The following is a 24213-nucleotide window of genomic DNA, read 5'->3' on the forward strand; positions in this document are numbered from 1 at the left end:
TTTTTCCCTCTCTTTACACTTACAGAACTAAAGTGTTAAAAGTAAAAATTAACAAGTTAAAATTATTTTAATCTATTTAATCGTTTAGTTAATTTTAGCTTAAATACAATAGCAATAATTAATAATGAAGCAGAAAAAAATTTTTTTCTTTATCCATTTTACTTTTTTATCTTTTACTCTTTTCTCTCTTTCCTTTTCATTTTAATTTTTTTCTTCTAGAAAAAATAAAAAATTATTTCAATTTATTTTAGTTGATAAGCAATATGACGACGATATGGAAGAATGCGTCGTCAATCAACGAAATTATCGGAATCAGCAAGAATACTATGCAGTCGTAAGACGAGGACAGATAACCCCAAAGCGGGGGCCAAAGCATGAGGAAATGCCATCGTTCAATTTTCATGCGGTTGTACTTGAAGTCAGAATTATTGTACTTAATTTAATTAATATTGTAAAATTAAAATAAGAAAGTATTTAGGCATAAAAGTAAGTAAACAGATAAATATATGTATATGTAACTTATCAGAAATAAATTAAAATAATTATTAATTATTTTATTGTCATCACTTTTTTTTATTGATGGAAAAAGAGAGAAGAAAAATACAAATAAATCATATACTTCAATTACTATTATATATTCAGAAAAAATACCCACTAATGATGTAAATTTTAATTTTTAACTTTAACTTTAAAATAATCTTAAGCTGCAAATAAAGCAAGAAATTACAAAATAAACAAAACAGGGGAAGTTTTTGTGGAAAATAATTGAACGAAATATTAAAATTATAAATTACAAATGAATTTCAGTCTTAATTTTGTTGTATTCATTTAAATTATCATAAGCAAAAAAGTGATGTTAGTGCAATCGATACTAATAAAACTTTAAGTGAAAAAAGGGCAAACCTGAAATTTAAAAAATCTGAAATTCCAAAAAACAAAGAAAAAAATGTAATAATTGCAATTAGTGCATATTTTTCTCGTTTTTTTTGTTTAACAGCAATCATTGTATTATCATATATCTTTGCTCCACCTCCTAAAAAAAATGGATAAAGTGAATAAATGTATTAAATTAACTTCTAAAATCGATTTGATTAGTTTACAAAAATTATTCGTAAGCTTTAGCATATTCATAAAGAGAATTAATTTTTGATTTTTTTTTTTGATAACAAATAGAATATTAATCTAAAATGAAATAGTTACATTATACATTTTTGAGAGATAAAATCAAAAAAAAAAAAAATTTTTTTTGAACAGAAAATAAAACAAAATGTTCAAATAATAAATAATTTTGATTGACAATGCATGTAATTTACATAAATTATTTGCTTATTAGCTAATTTCGATGTTTTTTTTTTTTTTGGATTTTAAAAAAATATTAAAACAAAATAAAAAAATCAAAGGTGAGAAATTAATAAATTACAGATAGCAAAGAAGAAGAAAGATAAAACAACTCATATGATGAGCAATGATGAGATAGCGGAGAAAGAACACGAACAAATTTCAAACGAAAATGATCACTGTGCAAGAAATTTCATCAATTATCGTCGACGGTAGGTTTTAAATTTTCAAAAAAAAAAAAAAGAAAGAAAGGAAAAAATCAGAGTTAAATTAATATAATGTTATGTTTTAAAATGCTCAGAAACGTAGTTCAACACTTTTTTTATTATTCTTATTAATTGTCCACTAACTGAATATTTCACATAAATAAATAAATAATTAGAATTTTTACAAAAAAAAAAAAAGTTTTAAAAATCTTTATCTTGGTAATCTTACATATTGATAACTTATCTTGGTAATCATATTGATAATGCCAAGCGTATAAATTGAAAGATTTTTATTTTTTTTTCAACAAACCTTTATCATCAACATTTTACTTTTACTTTTAAACTTATTGCCTCTCTTTATTTAAATTTGATTTTTTTCACTATAGTTATTTATTCATTATAATATATTAATTATAATATCTTTTCATTATATTGTTATTTTTTATTAATAATTATCTGTGTCATATATTCATTCATAATTTCATTATTCACATCACTATATTGTATTCAGGTCTATTCATTCAGTACAACAAATTTATTCAAATTCTCAAATTTTCAACATCTTGTGAAGTATCAATTAATTTATTAGAATGAAAAAATTTCCTTTCTTTTTTTTTCATTTTTAAATAGTTCTAAGAGCAAATTTAAAGAAAAAAAAAATTCTTTTTGGTAAAATTGGATTGTCAATCATTCATTTTTCTCTTTTTCTTTTCATTCCTTTTCTCCAATTTTTTTTTTCTTTTTCCTTTTTTTTTATTTTTGGTTCTAATTATTATGCTTGAATAAGTTTTATAAGAAAAAAAGAAAGTAAAAGAAAAAAGAACTATATATCACTGATTAAAGAAAAAATTTAGAGAGAAAAGAGGACAGGGAGAGTGAAAGACAGAAAGAGAGAGAGGTTGTAAGGATGATAGGCTTTTCTTGTTCGCCTTGTTTAGAAATAATTTTATAGGTTTAGACTAAGACTAAGACTAACTAGCCCATAACAACATCCTTCCTCTTCTTTTCCCTCTAATTTTCGCCTCCTGTTTATTTGCTTCTTTCATATCTTCATCAAAAAGTTAAGTATAATTTATGCTTAAAATATTATTCATTTATTTATTTGCTAACACAAAAATAATCTATAATATCCCTCTCTTTTTCCGGCAAAAAAAAAGAACTTTTTTTTAAAGAAATTGAAGAAAATTTTATAAACTTCATATTTATGATTTATTTTTTTGTAACAGTTCACTTCTTGGTGTATCTTTTTTTTTTTCTGATATGTTAATATTATGAAATAGTTCACTATTATGTTTTAGTTATTTTTATATTAGGAAAATAATTATTCGATAAATAGAGCGCAACTGGGGTGAGTTAAACGTTCCTGAAATAGTTTCCAGAAATTTTTGTGCGCTTCTTTTCCATTAATTAGTTCCAATGATTCAATCAACTATCTTTTAATAGTTCAATCAAATAATTAAACAACAGCGCATTTTCCTGATTATCGTAATAAAATGATTTAATGTTCTTGATCTTTCATAAAGTTTTTGCAATGCTATTACTTTTTGCATATTATAAAATTGTGTGCTATTTCAAAAATTTTTTACTCTGAATATTTTATACAAATTACCTGGGCTATTGTGCAAGGTAAACTACACTTATAAGCTGTTTGGTAACTATACGAACAATTTAGACTATATCAATGCTTGCCACCATGTAATTACTAGTAATTTTGGTGCTATCAATTTATTGGATTTTATCCTGTAGTTTTGCACGAAGTTCTATTATTTCTATTACATTAATAAAATTTGCCTTCTTTCTTTTTTTTTTTTTTTTACGAAACTTTTCAAGCAATTGATAATTTTTTTTCAAAACATTCATGGACATTAAATTCATATTTTTTTTTTTTTTTTTTTTTAATAATTGGCTAATAGCGCGCATTATCATATAAAATTGAAAACATTTCAAAAAATTATTCACTTTTTCCAATGCAATTCATTACTAATTTCTTTTTTCTTTTCTGAATATAAAAAGAAACGATTAGATTTACTTTTGGAAAAAAAAAGAATCATTTTGTTATATTTATTCTATTATTATATTTGATCGTAATATAAATTGGAATGATCATTTTTTCATTTCATTCAACGTCCAAATGAGTGTAAAGTCTTTTTTTTTAATGAGTGCTTCTTTTGAACTTTTCAGTTGAAATACACAACCATTCAATAATCAGCTTTCATTGTTATTTTCATTTAATTATTTAGCTTAACTTTGTATAACTGCTAGTGCAATTAATAGATAAGTCATATAGCACAAAAGTACAAATAATCGGTAATCTAATATGAGTGTATCATTTATTTAAATTAATCATTTCTGATAACAGTTGTTTATTAATAAACAACCTTGTTTGCTCAGAAAAATTAAAATCAATCATTACTTACTTATGTTACCAAATAGAAAACGATTTTTTACTGAGAAACTTAAAAAAAAGACATCTAATGATCTAATGATATGATCATATTGAAAGTATTTCTTCGTTCTTATTTTATTTTATTGAAATTACTATCATTTTATTTATTTTTGTTATTTAGTATGTTTTTGATATGTATATATACTAAAAACATAATAGTAATAATCTTAATTAAAGTTCATAAAATATAATTAAGTCAATCATTTTTCCTGTTTATTATTTTATCTCGTTCATTAATACATTTTTGCTTTCTTCAGTCTTCCGTTTTTTTTCTTTCGTCGTTTTTCGTCAAAATTATTTAAGTTTGATTCAGATATCTCTAATTTGTATAATTATGTATCAAATTATTTTTTTCTCCCTCTCTCTCCCTGTCTTTATGTGTATTGCATTTTTGTTATGATTACAAACTATGTGATTGTAATTAAATGGCAATAATCGTTTTAATTCGTTCTTCTTTTTTGTTGTTGTTTTTTTGAATGGAATGAATGAATGAATGAATGAATGAATGAATGAATGGAATGAATGAATGAATGAATGAATGAAAGAATGGAATGAATGAATGAATGAATGAATGAATGAAAGAATGGAATGAATGAATGAATGGAATGAATGAATGAATGAATGAATGAATGAATGAATGGAATGAATAAATGGAATGAATGGGATGAGAGATAGAAAAATGGAACAAAAACAAGATGAAAGTTGATGTTTTTTGGCGAAATTTTTATAGATAATTTCTAAAAAAAGATGTTTGTATATGTTTTTTTGTTTTTGTTTGCTCTTTTACTGAACTAGAAAGAGAGAGAGGAAAAAAAAAAGAGAAAAGAAGTGGGCGAGAAAGGAGCGAAGCATTAAAATATGATGAAATTATAGTCTCTTTCAAAAAGTTTACATCCCAAGGGTCGTTCAAACTTATTTGCTGCTTGTTTTGCATCAAACTAAACTTTCACTTTAAGGCCATTTTTCTTTTAAAAAATTTAAAAAGATTGGAAATATAGCGGAGCTTTTTGGCAACTTTTTTTTTGTTATTAATATTATGTTATGCTTCTCGTTTCAAATGCAAACTTATATTTCTGCTATTGTTGTATGCAAGCTTAAAATGAGCTTCTCATCTTGAATCTATTTGTTTGCTGCTCATCAACTGTATAACTTTATCATTGCGTTTTAAACCGAATATATTCGTTAATTACTTATGGATAAATACATAAAGAGTTCATGACCCTGAATCCTTTAATTTATACAATTTCTTAATGAGTTTCTGGCCCTAAACTTTTTGTTACTTATCATTTTTAATTCCTTTTCTTTATATTCCTGCAATAATAATTACCGTTTATGCATATATGGAGCTAATTAAGCATATATATCGTTAATTAACATAAGCCGAAAATTCGACATTTATCAATTTCTATTTTTTTACATACTTTTAGGTAAAAATTAAAATTTTCAAAATTTATATCACTATTTGATTTTATTTTGCAATATTTATTGAAAATTAAACTTTCAATATCATTTCCTGACTTTCTCCATTTTAGAAAAAGATATATCTGTAATGTAAGGCTTAATGTAAAAACGTATTTGAGTGTTGATTTCGAATTCCACGTAATGCTAGATAAAACAGTAAATAAAACTCCGGGAAATAATCTGCCGTATTGCTGTTCACCTGATCGATCACCTCATGTCATCATCTCAGATTCAGTAAAGAATATTTCCGGCAGGATAGTTTCTACATTTTGTAATTTAGTATTTCTGTAAGTCATTTTGCTTTAAAATATCACAAAATAAAATCTCAACATGTTGTGATATTTCTTTCCTAAATTATCAAAAATATTAATGTACGTTTAATAACAACAATAATAGGATAAAACAAATACACCAATAATAAATATTTATCACTTCAAATAAATTATTAGTTATAATATCACCAATAATTAAATTTAATATAAGCATAAAATAAAACACAAATTAGCATAAAAGTTTGGTTACAAAAATAAATCCCTTCATTTTTATTGGATTTCTAAATATTTTGTAATGTGAATTTTTCATCCATGTAAAAAATTAAAAATCACAATTATATGCAAAACTAAATCTCTAGGAAGTAAATGTGTTATCTAATAACTTCCTTCTAAAATTGGTTTTATGAATTTATTTATAAGTCGCATCGAAAAAGGCCTGAAAATATTCAAATGAATAGTAATTATAAGAATTAATTTGTAATTTATTACTAATATTTGAATCGTTATATAAAAGTTTTCCTCAGACAGCCATAATAAATGAAACATAATATTTCAGGATGAGATTAAAATTGCTATTTTACTAATCAAATTTTCTCTTCCTCTCTCTCTTTTACTTTTTCCTAAATTTTACTTTGTTAAAATTAATTTTTCCATTCTTTTTCCTTGCGTTCATTTCTTTTATTTCCTTTCATTTGTTTATTCCCTTTAAAATTATTATACAACAAATGATACGGTCCACTTCATCAATCTTATCATCTCTTATATCTTCTGATGTTGCTTTGGTTTCAACGGTTGATGAAATTAACCAACCATTATTACCACATAAACACACTAATTCTTTGGCTATTAAAACCTCTGACTTACTTTTTCGCCCTATTTTCATCAACGATGGCAGCGATAACAACAGCAATTGCTACTACTATGATGTTTACAGGTTAATTAAAAATTCTTAAATTTGAAATATTATAATATCAGCAAAGGATTTTTTTTTTTGTATATAAAAGAAAAAGAAATGAAAACAGAATTTGAAGAGATTTATTAGTGTTGACAAAATAATGTTTAATTTATAAGTATTCAAGTTGTAAGACTAAAATATCTGAAATCATTCATCATGTCCAAAATTGAGAAATTTAATATAAAATAAATAACATATATTTTTACAATCTTATTTTATTTAGTCCTATTATTATGCTTAGTAAAACAATAATGCATATTATTAAAGATTTTTAAAAACTTATCAACTGTGCTTATTAACTAATTTTGCCAATCTTTTAAAACTTCATCAATCATCAAATATTGCAGAAAAAGTAAATTATTGTTAGCCTATTTGATAATATTTTGCCGTATTACATTTGTGATTCATTTTTTTTTATTACACCATTAACAAAGAATTTTGTTATTTGTATAATAAAATTAAAACTACCAGCTTAAAATGAAAAATGAAAATTATTCATATAAAGAACAATTGCATTAGTGAACTAATAATTTAAAAAAAAAGAAATTAAATCACAAGAAAAAATCATTCCATTGCACAACAAATAATAATTCTTGAAATGAAAATCCTTCTTTTTTCAGTAATTGGATTGAAATCATTACGGAAAGATCTCAGTGATTCATATCATCAGTAAACTCTTATTTACATTATCATTAGCATCACAATTATCATCATTAATATTACATGATGATTGTAGTGATGCTAATGATAAGAGCAATAGTAATAATTATAATAATTACATCATTATCATTATCATGATGACTATAATAATGTTAACGATCATAAAAATAATAATAATTGCATCAATAACATTAGCGAGATGATTACCAGTGATATTATGATAACAGCAATTGCAATATGTTACAGTTGTTTTCACTTTGAGATACGTTTTCTCATTGATTAAATAAACAATAAATTGAAAAAAAGAAAAAAAAAAATAGAAAATAGGAGAAAATAGGAAATAGCATACTAAGCTGGTGCAAAACTAATTGCATATTTGAATCGAAAATTCATTATCACCTAGCCTAAACTCATCATTATTGATATCACTTGGCTTAAACATATCTTTGTTAATGAAAGGAAGTGCCATAACTATCAATACTTACTTTAACTGTTTGCATAAAATAGATAAAAACAACACTTCAAAGCAGCAAATTCCCTTAATTATCGGTTAGCTTATGTGGCATCTACTACTTATCGAACTTTTTCATCTTACGGTTTTGCTTGAAATAACAAATAATCGTCAAATCATCGATTCTTCCTTGCATCCATTATTGACGAATGAAATATTTATTTCATAGTTATTCAGTAATTAGTCATTATAAATTTTAATAATATCGTGGCCACTCATTTTTCATTTTCCACATTATCACTTCCTTCACAAAAAAAAAAATGCTCAAAATGTTGGCTTATTGCGTTCTTTATCGCCTGTTATAACAATATTGTTTCATTTTAATCTATTTCTCGCCTAGTAACTTGTCATTAGTCTTAATTAAGTATAGAAGAAAGGTCAAATAGCCAGTCATCAGTTGGATAGGAGAATGTGTCTTAAAATAAAATTAAATATGACAATGCATGCATATGTAAAATAACAAGTTTTAATTTCGAATAATTTGCAATTACTTTTTTATTGTTATAAAATGCGTTAAATCTGATATTTTTGTTCTACTTGCAACTGAATTTTTTTTCCAATTCTTATTACTTTAGTCAAACTTCAAACTAACGGAATTTTTATCTTTTCTTATCATTATCTAATAATCATATTGTTATTGAGATTTCTTTGATCTCATTACCTATGTAATTATTACAAAAAAATTCTTAGGATTATGGTTATAGTTATCATTATCTTATTTATGAACATTCTATCATTGTCATTATCACTTATGTTGTCTCTTCGTTATGGTTATTATTTATACTTTACTTTAGTTATACGATTTTGTTTTATATCAGTGTTTTAAGTAGAAGTTCAAAAATTTTATGCCCACACTTAATTAAAGGCAAGAGATAAGAGTAAAATTATTCATCCATTCATAATCAACTTTTTCACTTTCTTAACATTACATTTAAAAAAGACTTTAATCATTTTCATTTTGAATGATATTCCTCATAACGACATCTTCTGATTACTTCAATTTGATGGAAAGGTTCGCAAAAAGTTTTCCATTATTCCAACTGGTCAAACTGCAATATATTTTGAATATTAGCAAAACGATTGATCATTCATATTTGTTTACATTTTTTATCTTATTTACCTATCTGTTAAACAAATCTTTCTCTATTTACATTTTTATTTAATCACTTTTTCAATTGAGTTTATTGTTAGTTTTAAAATAAACTATTATTTCATTAAACATTTTGTCAAGTTCTTTTTTTTTTAATTGACTGTTTGATGCTTAGTTGTTGAATTTTTTCATTTAAAAATTTTTCATTTTTTTCTTAATTTTTCACTTTTTTTCTTGATTTTCTTTCTTCCATTTTTGCCTTTTAATCTTCATACCTTTTTTTTTTTTTCTTTCCTTTTTGTGTCAATATTTGAAAATATTTATTAAAAATATCATCTCAGCTATCTGATAATTACCTAATCTTTTATTTCTGTAACTGTTTTATTTCCCAAATTTTATTTGTTTCTTTTATTTGTTTAATTAATATATATTATTTTTATTTATGCCATTTACTAGTATTCATGCATTATTTATGTCACATAATTTTCTTATATATCCCAGATATTTCATTCCAAAATGCAAAAATGGACGTTAATGTCACAGCTTATGGTATCTTATGGTATGATGATGCATCGTATCATTTCGTATTATATTGTATCCTATCATATCGATTGATATTATATTGTGTTCCATCGTAAGGATGGAAGATGAAACGATGTGGAAAATTGCCGTATCTGTCGCAATCTTGAATCATATCATTCGTATCGCCTTTTTTTATGTTCAGTTTCTATATTACTAGTGAAAAAGAAAAAAAGGAGATGTTAGAAACAAAAAAAAAAAAAAAAAAAAGCAAAATCTAAATATTAATGAGGGAAAAAAGCAAATCAAAATTCAAATATTAATAAGTTAATAAAAATTAGTAACGTTATGTGACATTTTCATGCTTTTTAAAGCCAACTTGTTATAATGAAAATGCATTTTAAGGCAGAATAAATGTAAATAATATATTGCATTAAAATATATGTGATAGGTTTGTGTGCGCAAATAGATTTTTCTTTAAGTTTTCTTTTTTTTTTTTATTTTTTTTTTAACAAATTTTATGCACTATTATATATTGCACTCATTGTATGAAATGTTAGTAAAAATGCAATAAACTTTTTTTTTCCTGTTTTCATCTTTTCAATTTAAATTTGAACAATTTTTCAATTTTAAATTTGATTTTTGAATTTTCCAATATAATTTAAATTTGTTTGTTGCCATCTTTCTCTTCATTTTCTTCAACTTTCACATTTTTGAAAGTAATCTCACTTTTAAATTCCGCATGATATTAAAAAAATTTGTGAAATAACATTTCTCATTGAAGGTGTAATTTTAACAACTTTTCCTTCCTTTTCTTCTTCAATCGATAATTTAGAATCGATGATTATTGAAGTTAAACTAAAGATTTTGAAGTAATTAAGAGCAAAAAAAAGTAATTTGAGCAATGCATTTATTTGTTGAATGGTAATATTTGAAAAGACATTTCTTTTTAACTTGGTTTTGGTCTAGTTTTTAGCCAGACAAGCAAAAAAGAGAAGAAAAATGGATCGAATGTTTGAAAATGATTGAAATCACTTTTTTTTGTTATTGTTTCATTTTTACTTAGCAAATTTCCTTCCATTTTGTTTTTATTTTCTCTCTTCGAAAATTAATCAGAACAAAGTTATTCAATTTAATGTATTTATGATTTCTTTTTTTTTTTTTCATTCCAGCACTAAATTCTTTTTTCCTATCTATGTTTCCAAACAAATATCTTGAAATCTTTTTAACTTTAATTTTAATTTTCATACATCGGTTTTAATCAATAAGCAAATAAATAAGTAGCTTTTATGGCATCTAAATGAAATATTATTGCTTAAGTAGAGCAAATTTCGGAAACATTAAGAAATGCTTGGGAAAATTTGCCATTTTCTCCTTCTTTTCCATCAATTTTTAGTTGGCAAAAAGTTTTTTTCTAAGGATTTTATAATGTCAAAAATAGAAAACTCTTAAACCATTTCTTCTGTTCATTTTATTTTTTCATTTTTATTCTCCGCATGAAGTATTCCTTTAATTTGAATAATTAAATTAATTTCGTCAAAAATAATAGTGTGTTAAACTTTAAATTTAATTGATAAAAAATAAAAAAGAAAGAAAACTGTAAATTGAAATTATCATCAAATTTTCAGAGTTGTGGATGTGAGCGATGCCAAAACATGCGCCTTATTAATGGCGAAAATCAAGGAAGCTACGCAGTCATCGCAGTAAGTCAATTATAAGAAAGTGAAATTTTGCTTTCTTTTTTAATTTTTTCATAAATCAGAAAATTTTAATTTTAACAAAAAATTTAAATGGCATACTATTATATATTAAGGTATGATTTTATAATGAGTGATATAATATTTTATTTTTTTAAAATTTGCAACTATTAAAGCTACTAAAGTTTTATTTTTAAAATTTGCTTTAAAATTTTATTGTAATATTTTTCTAAGTTGAATATTTTCTTTAATTGTTCTTTTTTTTTTTATATTTCTGGCTGAAATTTTTGTGCAAACTTTCGGACTGATTAAAAATTGCAATCATTTAAAATTAATGAAGTAATTTTTCTTCCTATAAGATGGAAATAGGCGAAATTACATTACTTATATAGAAATATCGGATATTAAAATTATTATATTTGCAAAAAAAATACTAGGCAATTTTAGTCTCTCGTACTATTATTATTATTATTATTTCTGGTACTACGTGACAATTGATCTATTTATATTATTAAAGTCAGTTGAGGAAGTTCGAAATCTGATCTCATTTCATCAGAATAGCATGAAGTCATTCATAAAAACAGCAGTTGCTGAATTCTCACTTTCTATAAAATATTATGGAATTTTTTTTCTAATTTTAGCAATTTAAAAAAAAATTTTTAGATGATATCTTAACATAATTAAATATCATTAATTAATTGTTAATGTCTTTTGTTTGCACATATGCATGCCTTTGATGATTTATTTTTGTCAACATTTATTTACTTATTTTTTTATTTAATTTTTGATTAATATCGTGCTAGCTAATTAGCATAAGTACTTGAAAATCTATAATGGTAAAACAAAATTGCGCTAAGAAAGTATTAGTTCAATTTTTACGTTTTTTCTTAAGAAAAAATTATTTGGCATTTCTTAAGAAAAAAAATTATTATTTGGAACGAAAGTGCTGTACAAAAGATTAATTTAATTAAAGATATAATCATTAATTAGTTATAAATTTTCCCTCATATATATGTATGCTTGTAATCATTCAAGTATTTGATAATAATTCGAATATTTATAACTAAAATAATGTATATATAAATACATATGTTGAATGGATGTGGAAAAAGGAAAAATAAGTTGAAAATGTTGCAAAGATATGATATACATAGCAACAAATAAGCAATCTTTTGACTCATTTTTCTTTCCTTTTCCTCTTTTATTCATTTATTGAAATTCATATTTGATGACTTCAAGACGTTAGTTAATTAATTTTTTGCTGAAAAAAAAAAAAAAAAAAATAGGAAAAATTTGAAATATGTTTTGCTTACCAAATGCGTTTAGCTTTTCTCTTATCAAATTGTTTGTTTAATTTCATCTCACTCTTTCATAACTGTTTAATTTTTATTTTTAATGAATCCATTATAAAATGTATCATTAGATTGCTTATTTAATATCTATGATTTTCGGTAATCAATCATTTTATATTTCCAAAAAAAGAAAAAAAAAGTGGATTGCTAATATAATATGCAAAAACATTGGGCAAACAATCCTCTTGTTATCTGAAAAAAAAAAAAAAAAGAAGTACAGAAGCATTTTCACATATTTCTTAAATTATAGATTAGATTTCGACCTGTAAATTATTTGATAGCATATAAATTATAATAGTAAATAATACTACCACCAATCTGAACTCGGTTTTTTCAGTTTCCTATTTCTTTTTAACGTCTCATTTTTTTTTTTTTTTTTTTTCATGTATAATTAAGTGTAACATTTATATGCATATATTTTTAATGAATAAGCGATTATCAATTTAGCCCTTTTTATTCACAAGCAGTTAACATTACTGGGATGTATTACTAAAATTAAAATTTTAAAATACTGAAAGCTTATTACAAATTCCGATTCATAATAATGTTGGAAAAAAAAAATGGAAAAATTGATTTTAATCTATGCAGTGAATTGTCCGTTTTATGATATATTAAAATAGGAAATTATTTTTTATTTTTTAATTCTATTTGGATTACTTGTCATTCGATTATTTAAAAAAATTGACATTTCAGAGATAATGTTGCTGTTGTCATGTCATTCCCACTGATAATTACAATCTTCATTTCCAATACATTGAATTAATTAAAATGTTGGAGGGAAAGAAAAAAGGAAAGAGAAAAAAATTGAAGTAATAATGTTAGATAAAGTAATATCCTCAAATATTTGGTGAAAGAAAGATGAAGAGAAGGAGAGAGCGAGAGAGGGTGAGGAATTAGAAGAAAAAAGGAATTACATCAATCAATATGTTAAATAAGAAATTATTCTTTTGTTGTTTTTTTTTCTTTTTTTTATATTTAACTTATTCTAAAAAAAAAATATGTGATTTTTTAGATATTACCATTAAAATGAAGCATATCTATTGAAATGAGATGACGAAAAAGGAGAGAGAGAAAAAAAAAAAAAGAAGGATAGAAAGAAAGAAAGAACGAAAATTAAAAAAAAATTTTATCAGTAATTATGAACGTAATAAGCTTAGCTTGTAGCAAACTAATGATAATGATAAAAAAGGTTAGTAATGGAAATAAATGACTGAAGTAGAATATTAAGAATATTTTCAATTTTTTCTTTTTCTTATTAAATATTCTAAAGGATTTCCCGTGGGATTTAACACTTCCAACATTACAATACAGAGAATGAAGATGGGCGGGCGGAACAGAAGATTAGAATTGGCGCATAAGTAATTTTCTTGTTTTACCATATCTATTTATTTCGTTTATTTATTTATTTATTTTTAGTTTTTTGTTCTAATAAGTAGACAACTATTACTGCTATCATCTGTAATCCTTTAGAATTTTCATTTTTCATCTTCTGCATTGTTTGAGGTTTTTATTAACGCTACAATATTGCTACAGTAATTATATGTGACTCGTATCATTCTTGTCAAAATTGTATCTTATTTTTGTAATAAATTCTCAAGATTATCTTATATATATATAATATATATATATATATTATTAAACTAAAATAAAAACTTTTATTAGTACTAGAATATCGCTACAGTAATTGAATGGTATTAACCTTATATTACTATTTTTTCTTGATATATATATATATATATATATATATATATATTAACAACAAAATGAAGTTATCATTAAGTTAAAATAAAAATGCATAAAATAATGAAGTTAAAAAGTGCAAATAGATAATTTAATTTTTCATCTCATATATACTAGATATTCAACAAAAAAAATGTGTTTCCTTTGAAACACACATTTCGTCAAATTGGTTTCAAAATTTTCCTAAAAAAAGATAGTGATTAACGTGCAAAAATATAGTCAGATCTGTTCAAAGTACATATTAAATGGTAAGTTTATTTGCAGTGAGGTAAGGTGGGAAATCCTTCATTTTTATCGAAATTTGATTAATTTCTTTTATTCATACATCAGTCTATTTTGTCTTAAAGAACCTTGTAATAATCTTTATGTTTATTAAGCTATTTTCAAAAATCTAAGTAGTTGAAAAAATTTTAGTTGATTGAATTAATATCCAAATAGACACGATGTTAATGTCGATAATATCAAATTAAAACTGCATTTTAGTCTATTTCTTACTAAATAGAGCTAGAAATTGAATGGGAAAAGGTAAATCGAGTAAAAAGATTGTTTAAATATAGCAAAAGTGTTCTTAAAAAGCAGATGAAAATATTGTTAACAAAAATAAAGTTTTAAATGATCCCATAAGAAGGATATTATGTTAGGATGCAAAAATATATGAATAAATAAGAAATGAAATAAATGTGTAAACAAATAGGAAATGAAATAACAAATCAAAAAATTGAAATAATATTATAAATACAAAAAAAAAAAGAGCGATGTGATTGAACAAAAAAAAAAAAAAAGGAAAAAGGAATTGGGATAAAAATTACTTTAGGCTTTTTTTAGGAGAGCAAAACTGTGAATCATTGAGTATAACAGCAAAAAAAGAAAATAAAAAACAAACAAACCAATTAACTTAATCGTTCATTTCCGTAATTTTCAATTTAGCTTAGCTGAAAAATTTTGTTTACTTTAAAATTATCATTGTTTTAAAATGAATAAACCATTCGGATAGAATATGTTTTAAATTTGACCAATTTTTAAGCTATTATAAATACTTTAGAAGTGTTATTTATTAATCTAATTCAACAAATATAATTAGGATAAAAAATATCAAATCGCTGATGCGATATTTGTGAAAAATTATTTGTTATGATAAAAAATATTATTTTAGTTAAATAGATGAAATTTAATATGAATTTTATTCTTTTTGTAGATATTTCCCACGTATTTACTTTATTGATAATAATTTTTTTCAGTTTCACGTAATGTGCGTTACGTCGATTGAATAAATAATGATTGTAAATAATCGTAATTCGGAAAAGAAAATATATAACTTTTTGTAAATTCGGCATAGTAAGCTTATATGCACATTCAGCTTACAAAAAAATCCTTACATTTCGTTATAATTAGTCAAATTTTTGAATTGAAATTAAAAAAATTTCAAAACCTAATTTCAAAGTTTAAGGACAAATTTGATCTCAATGTGGAATTTAAAGCATTCACTCACTACTTTTTAATTTTTAATTTGTATTTAGAAGTTATTGTATTTATTAATGATATTGTTTTGAATGATTTTATCATTTGAAATGATTCACTCATATGGAAATTAAAATATGCAGTTAAAAAAAATAAAATACAGAAAAATTTTAAATATTGAAATGTTTTGAACGAAATTTCGCATAATTATGCTCATCTCATGAATTATGACATATTAACACTGTTTTTAACTAAAATATTTATGATTTGAACTGAATAATTAATTGATAGTAGAAAATATAATCATTTTTGGACAAAATTTTGTGAAATCTTTGAAAAATGCATATTACTAATTATAAACTCTTTATTTTCTGCTTTTCATTTATTTTTTTCCAATTTTTATTTTTATCCTTATTTTTAACTTATCAAATAATATTATTCTGTTTTTTTGCGCTTACTTGTGCCTGATAAAAGAATCAATATTCTTCCATTTTTTTTTTTTTTTTCTTAAATAGCTTAAAGTTTTTGAGTGAAAAACTATTAATTAGAGGGAAAGTTTTCGTTGGTATTCTCTTAGTGTATCTGAAAAGTTTTTTTTCTCATAATTTATTTACAAATCTAATTTGAAATAATCCATCAAATGTTATAAAAGCTCTATTCTAATTGATGTAAAATAATTTTAGAATATGAAGTAAAATGTAAATCTATTCTAATTGAGGAACAATGGCATTAAGAAAATGGAAGCAGTAGCAAACACTTTAAAAAATGATCAAAAGCATGGCGCAAATGGTTTAATAACAATTATAGAACAAAGTATCATAAATTAAATATCTTATAACTATTTGATTTTTTTTTCATATACAATTTTAGAACTTTGGAAATATTTATAAGAAGAAAATAACAAAATTTTTAAAATTTGAGACTTTTTTTTCCCAACTTATTCTCATATCATTAATATATAACTACATCTGCTTGTAGCAAAGAGTAAATGTTTAAAAAACTTAAAAATATCATCAATGGTCTAAAAATTTGTAATTTTCTTTCTTTTCTAAAAAAAAATAGTATGCTCTTTTTTTTAAGAAAATTACTTTTTTGCTCTCTTTCATATTACATTCGGAAATAAATTACAACCGTTCGTCTTTTCTTTTTTGTTTAATTATTTAACTAATTAAATGAATTTACAATTGTCTAATTAATCAGAAATAGTTGTTAAATATTCAATTAATAATTGTTTGTTGACTTTTAATTGCATAAATTATCAAAATGTAGCAAAACGACTTTGACTTTTTAGCTAACAAAAAAATATTTTAGTTAATAATATTCATCCAAAAAATCATTTGTAAAATTATGAAAATAATAATGAAGTAGTATTGAGTGAAGCATAAAAATATTAAATAGAAGCTTACATATATATTATATTATATGCTAAAATATGATTTATTGATTTTTTTTTTCTATTCTTTCACAATAATTTTTCATTCGAATATAACTGATGCATTCAAGAAAGGAAAGAAAAAAAAAAAAAAAACAGGAAAACGAATTAGGGAAAATAATGCATAGTCTTCTAGAAATATGATTCCATTTTTTCATTTCAATTCTCATCCTCTTCATAATTTTCAACTTTAATTTCATATATCTAATATATATAATTTCATGCATATATTTTTTTTGGAAGAAAGCGGGGGATGAGAGGAAGCTGAGTGAAAAAGAAAAAGGGAAAAATCAAAGATATGAAAAATTTTTAGATAGAGAAGCGCCACAGCAGTACAGTCGGGAATCAAGAATTATGAAACATTAGATTCATTAAAATTCATTTACAGTGAAGAACGGAATTGAGAAGCATTGGTGAGAGGAATCATTACAAATTTTCATTTCTGCTTACAAAATTTTTTTCATATTTATTTTGAAAATTTTTTCTTTTTTTTACATTTTATCACATATCGATTTTTGCAATATTGTTAAAAGGATTAGATAAGATTGGGAGATGAAAACGAAGAAGCAATAAAAATAAAGATAAGATGGTAGATTTGTTTTTTCATTTAAAATTTTTTATTCAAAGAGAAAAAATCATTATTATTATTTTTTTTTTTTGATGAAATAAATTTTTTCGTAAGAAGAAACAAGTTAGGTATGAATAACATCAAAAATTATTAAGCTATTTTGACCTTAATCAATATAAATGAACTCAAAAGGTCATCATAATCATTTATAAATGATAGAATTAAAAATGATAAATTCACATTTGTTTAAATGATCAGATAATGTTGTGAAATAATAATGAATTCAAAAAGTACAATTTAGTCTATTAGAAAGAAAAATTTAATAATCTTTCACATTTCAAGATAATATCCTTGCTCAGTTCTTCTTGCAAAACAAAGCAAAACAAAACAAAACAAAAAAAGAGGGTTTCAACTAAAAAATTAAAATTTAGAAAAATATTCAGGCTAATTTTAATGCAAATTTATCAATTAAAATAATCCTTGAAAAAAATTTTGCATACAACTATTTATAACCTATAGAAAGTATTGACCCATAAACAATTGTACTGAACTTATAAATACAAACATATTACTAACGGACATTAAATGACCAAGTAAATGAATGGTGAATTCGAAGGGTCAAAATTTTGGTTTCTTCTTTTACTTGACAAATTATTCGTTTACTTACTAAAATTATTCATTTATGAATGACTTTGCTTTTTCTTTTTTCCTTTTTTTAATTAAATTTTCCTTATTAGGATTAAAACTTAGGATTAATTATGACAAAACACTGATATAATGAGCTATGCTTTTTACATATTAAGCTTTTAGAAATTGCTGAAATTATTTAAAAGCGAAAAAAAAAAATTCCATCAACTTTCAATAACAATTAGCAAAATTAAGAAATATGTAAATTTAGCAATTAGCAGATTAAATTATTAAAAAACTGACTTTTATTATCACCAAAAAAAAAGAGGCAACCATTTAGTCATTTTCATTTCTTTCTTGCTACTATTGCAAGCTTCATTTCTCACTTTTTGTTACGATTAAATTCTAAGTTTAAAAAAAAAAGTGAGAAAAGTTGTGAAATAGTCAGACTTTTTTGGATTTTGTAAAGTTTTATTTTAAATTTTTCTTTAAATTCCTAAAATTTTAATTGAATTAAAGTGAGTTTAAAAATTTTCTTATTACCTAATATATCATTAAGAAAAAGGCATGGAACAGCCGCGTTATTTTGAATTACTCTACTATTCGTATTTATGGTTTCGACGTGCTCGGTAATTTTTTTTCTTTCTTATTAATTAAATTAATTAATATTGAAATGAAACTGTAATATATTTAGAAAAAAGCGACATTTTTTAAGCTATAAAATTTTTAGAAAAAAATTTTGGATAAGTTAAGCCAGATTTTAGAAACTGACGAACTTTGAATTTATCTAGTAAAAGTTTAATTCACATTTCATTAGTATATTTACTATTTAAAAAGAACTCTGGAAATGCAAGTAGATAATTTTCCACAATACTTTTTATTTTCTTATTTTCAATGAATTCCCAAAAACTTATGAATATTTCCATAGAAATTTTAACAATATTATTACTTTAATAAGTTTATTTAATCACTTTTTTACGTGATAGAAATAAAATGTAAAAATTAATAGAAAGATCGTGAAAAACGTTAGAGTATGTAATCACTTAATCTTAATTATTGTCATTTCTTCCTCTCTTTTGTTTTTTATTTTTCTTAAATAAAACTAGTCTACATGGTTCTCAAATATTATCTAAATCAAAAAATAACGAAATCTTTTTAATCACAAAATATGTTTTTAGATATTAAAAGGTATACACTTAGGATATATCATCTTTCAGGATTTCTTTACTTTCCTAATAGTATTACTAAAGATATGATAAATGCAAATGATATATTCCAGAATTTTGTTAAGAATTTAAACATTAGTTTATTAGTTTAAAAAACCTAATTTTATTACTCTTTAGCTTATAAACTAATCATAAAATATTCATAAAATTAAGAATATTCACACTTTTATGTATTTTCGATTTTTTTTTTACAATATGCAAAGAAAAATAAAGCCTGCAAATTCATATTTAATTTTTGAACAAAAGATTAAATGAGTGAATGAAAAGAAAAAAAAATTTTTTTCAGTGATTTATGTAAGTTATATTCAATTTATACTTTCGGGTATTTTTTTCTTTCTTCTTTTTTTGTTTTTTTTTTTTTTTTTTTTTATCTAGCTAAGGCAAAAATTCTTCACGTTATCCTCGCTTTTTCTAAATTCAATAATTTACTTATAGGGCATTCAAAATTTCATTTATCAAAAAAAAAAAATGAAAAAATAAGCGCAAACGTAAACAACTTTGTCGATTATGGATATTTTTCATTTTTTAAGCCAAAATTACTTCCGCTTTATGTTTGATATATAACTAGCCATTGCATTTCCTCCCATTTAAGTTAAAAAAAAGAAAAATGAAACGAATAATGAATAATCCCAAATTTTTTTTATTTTAACCAAAATTAAGAATAAAAAAACTTAAGGTCAAAATTTTGTGATTCAAATAGGATAATGTAAAAAAAAAACTAAAAAACTAAAAAAAGAAAAAATAATAATCTGTTTTTATCCTTACATTAGTGTTATAATTAAGAATTATTCGATATTATATTAAAAATGATAGCAAATATTACATGAACTGTGCTGCTGATATAATCTTAAAATTATTTTATCGAAAAAAAAGAAAAGAAAAACGATGAATGATATTTTATTTTTAAAATAAAAGTGATTGATTGTTATCAGTTATCATTATCATTAGTACATAAAATTAGCATTGTAATATCATTTCAATTATTTCTGATTTTTTTATTGCAGCAAAAAAGTACTTTTATTACATATTCCACAAAATCATTGAATAAAGTTAAAATTGGAAAAAAAAAAAGAAAAACAAATAATTATACCAAAAGTAAAAATTAGGGACTGCAAAGAAAAAAATTAATTAAATAACAAATAAGAATTAATCATTTAAAAAAACAAATCATATATATAAATAATTTTTTTTTAAAAAAATATTTGTAAAATTATTAAAATAAAATTATAATGTTGTCATCAATTTTTATTTTTTGCTATGATACAAAAAAAGAAAGAAAAAAACAATGATAGCATTTCCAGCAAACATTTGATAATTTACAATAAACCGATAGCCTAAATTAAATTGAACTAAATTTACTCACTTTTCACATTCCAAGAAATTACCAGCAACAGCTTTTTGCTTATCCCATTGAGATATCATTCAGTTGAAAAAAAGACATTGCATAGAATCTGCTCTAATAAATTGCTTTTATCATCATATTATGTTATTTACTAATAAACTAAAGCCAAATAAAGTAAACAAATAAATAAAAAAAAAAAAAAATGAACGAATGAAAGAAAAAAAAAGCGACAGATGAAAAACTTAAAAAAAAAAAAAAAAATGTATCGTTGATTAAAAAAAATTATTGTTTTCATTATTTACATTCAAATTTCATTTCATTTTATTTCATATTTAATTTTAACCTATATTTAATACTATTATTTTTATTTACGACAATAAATTTTTCTCATTAAATTCTCATTGCAAAATTTATTCATTTTTTTTCAATAATAATAATAATTTAATTTTTCGTAGCATAGAAAATAAAGCTTTTCATTTAATCATATATTAGTATATATTATGGAGATTTAGTTCTTTTCTCTCTCTCCCCCTCTGCCTCTGTCACTCTGTCTCATCTTACTTTCAAGTCAATTGGTTAATAAATTATTTTGAAACTTTAATTTTTTTTACATTTCTCATAAGCTTATCATCATTTTTCGCACTGAAAATGATGCACATACACATCATTATGTATTAATTTTGTTAGATTTGACGACACTTCTCAACTGCTATTTTAGTTTATACAGAGGGGTTAAGTTAGCCCAGCCCAGCAGTTAAGCTTCAACTTTAGCAGTATCTTAGTTTAAGGCCAAGCTTTGCCTTTATCATAGTGCAGACTAATGTGTCCTATACATACAAATATAAACATAATGTACACACACACACACACACACACATACATACATGTACTAACCTCACATTCTATCAAACTTGGCCTTTCATATTCTTCTTTCATTTCAATTTTTTTCTTTTGTTCTCTAGTTAAGTCAACTTCTTCAAACTATGATTATGATTCAATCCATTTAGATTCATTTTTATTATTATTTAAATTGGATATTAGTCAATTCAATGCTTCTATTTTCATCAATTTTTTTTGTCAATTTATTGTTAAGTTTGAAATATTTAAATTAATTTAAAAATGGAATCAATATTTTATACTTCCATATATGTCTTATATGGCTCGTAGCATTATTATCATCATTAAAATTAAAAAAAAAAAAAGACTTCAAAGAGGACTTTTAATTTCAAGATGAAAAAATTCAATAGCTAGGTTTAATTTAGTGGAACATGTTTTAAATACAGTGCTGAACACTTTTATTAACTTGGAAAAATTATGCATTGTTACTATTATTACTACCAATATTATTATTATTACAGTTATTCATTATTACCATTATTATTATTATCAATTACTATTAATATTATTACTATTATTACCCAGAAAGTGGGCAGAACGAAAAAGGATGAGCTTCAGATTATTCATTATTATCGCAAGCAATATTTATTCAATAGCACTGCAAAAAATAATCATAATATCTCTTTTCAAATTTGGAAAATAAGAAATTAAAAAGAACAAGAAAGGAATCATAGCTTAGTTTAGAATCTCAGATATGAATTATTTGTTTATTTTTTTTCTTTATTCATTATATTCACTCACTCCTTTTTCTTAGCTTTTCTCATTTTTTTCTTACCAATATTTTTGTTTAACATATTATTTTTGCACTTTTATGATTATTATTATTGATCATTATTGCTATTATTATTACTATTATTATTTCACTATCATGACCACTATTAATTAAATGTTATTATCTTTATCATTATATTATTGCATGTTGTTATTATCAATTATGGTCATTACTTTTTTTTTTAATTCCTGTTATTACTTTTTTTACAATACCATTTGATGCTTTATTTTATATTATTTCATAGTAAAACTTATTCATAAATGTTTGATCATATTTCTTCACTTTTTTCCTTCCTTCCTTCCCTTCCTTAGTTGTTTTGCAAAATTTGTTTTTTTTTAATTTATTTGTTTTACTTCGTTCTTTTCTAAAACTTAAACATTTATAACAATCTATGGAAATTAAAAAAATAAGAAGCTATGAATTTAATTTATATCTAATTTAACTTCTTATATGAATTTATGCTAAATCAATTATTTTATTTTCACATGATTGTTTAGTTTATTCTTTTATTTTGTTTTGTCTTGTGTTTTTTTTTTTTTTTTTGACAAATTCATGCATGCTTTCTTTCTTGCCTTTTAAATTTTGTGTCACGAACATGTTTATTTGTTTGCCGTTGTTTTTCGTTTTTGTTTTTTGTTTCTTTTTCTTTTGTTATATTTTCGTTAATTTGAAACAATTTAAAAAATAGGAAGAAGTGGTGCTTTTTTGTAGATTTCCAGAGAAAAAAATCGATAAATTTTTATTGCGGTGAATTTTTAATTTATTAGAAAGTAAACAATCAGCAAAAAGCAAATCTAACAACAAAATCGATGATGACACTTGGCATTGATGAAATTGCTAGGTTGGCAGCAGAAGAAGCGAAGAAAGAACAAAATCAAACAGACGATGGATTTGGTCTTGGAACTGGACGAAGAACACAGCTTAATTCATCAAAAGAAAAAGTTAGTTTAAAATAAAAGACAAAATAAAAAGAAAAATCATTCATTCATAAATTATTAATTTTAAATTTTATATGAAAGAAGAAAATGAAAAAAAAAAGGATGAGAGGGAAAAGGCGTGAAATACTCAAGATAATTAATTGATTGTATATGCTAATAATTAATTATTTCGATCTTGTAAAAGTGGTAATAATAATCATAATAATGACAATTGGCATATTTCAATGAATAAGTGAGCATTTTTAATTCACATGTAATAATTTTAGTAAGCAATATTACATAATCAATGAACTTTCTAACACTTGTTTTTCACTCTTTTTTAATAAGCACTAGTAATTTCTATTATTTTTTTTCTGAAAAAAAGAAAATGGTATTATTATTTTAAATATTACATATAGCGTTTATGCAAATTATTAGTGTGAAAAGAATCAAAAATACACTATCATATATCAAAAATTTTAATTTTTAAAGGTTTTTTTTTTTCTTTCCTTTGCTTTCCACTTCTTTTTTTTCATTAACCCGCAGTGCTAATAATTGATGAAATAAAAAAACAACTTTAAAATATTATGTAAACTTCAAAGTAAACGACAAAATTTATAATATAAACATAATTACATAAGAAATGCATGAATATATGTGTAACAAACAAAAAATAAAAAACATAAAATTGACGTAAATGAATGGAATAAACAAATTCATTTTCAGA

At 23.0% G+C, this 24213-nt stretch overlaps 1 protein-coding gene and 1 non-coding gene across 3 annotated transcripts in view; both read left to right on the forward strand.

The window, feature by feature from the left end:
* Positions 1–274: 274 nt before the first annotated feature.
* Bma-unc-2 overlaps positions 275–24213 on the forward strand; it is a gene marked incomplete at both ends in the record, with an annotated part of 53503 nt that continues 29564 nt past the window's right edge. For both annotated transcript variants that reach the window (XM_043074976.1, XM_043074977.1), the window contains 4 exons: positions 275–418; positions 1423–1550; positions 11087–11161; positions 23411–23510. In XM_043074976.1, coding sequence (XP_042930910.1) covers positions 275–418; positions 1423–1550; positions 11087–11161; positions 23411–23510 — 447 coding nt within the window. The remainder of the gene's footprint in view (positions 419–1422; positions 1551–11086; positions 11162–23410; positions 23511–24213) is intronic.
* Positions 6174–6246, forward strand: Bm15761. Its single transcript, XR_006228029.1, has one exon. It is a non-coding gene; the product is annotated as a small nucleolar RNA Bm15761 (small nucleolar RNA).

This window comes from Brugia malayi (genome assembly GCF_000002995.4).
Source record: "Brugia malayi strain FR3 genome assembly, contig: Bm_v4_ChrX_scaffold_001, whole genome shotgun sequence".
NCBI classification, from domain to species: Eukaryota; Metazoa; Nematoda; class Chromadorea; order Rhabditida; family Onchocercidae; genus Brugia; species Brugia malayi.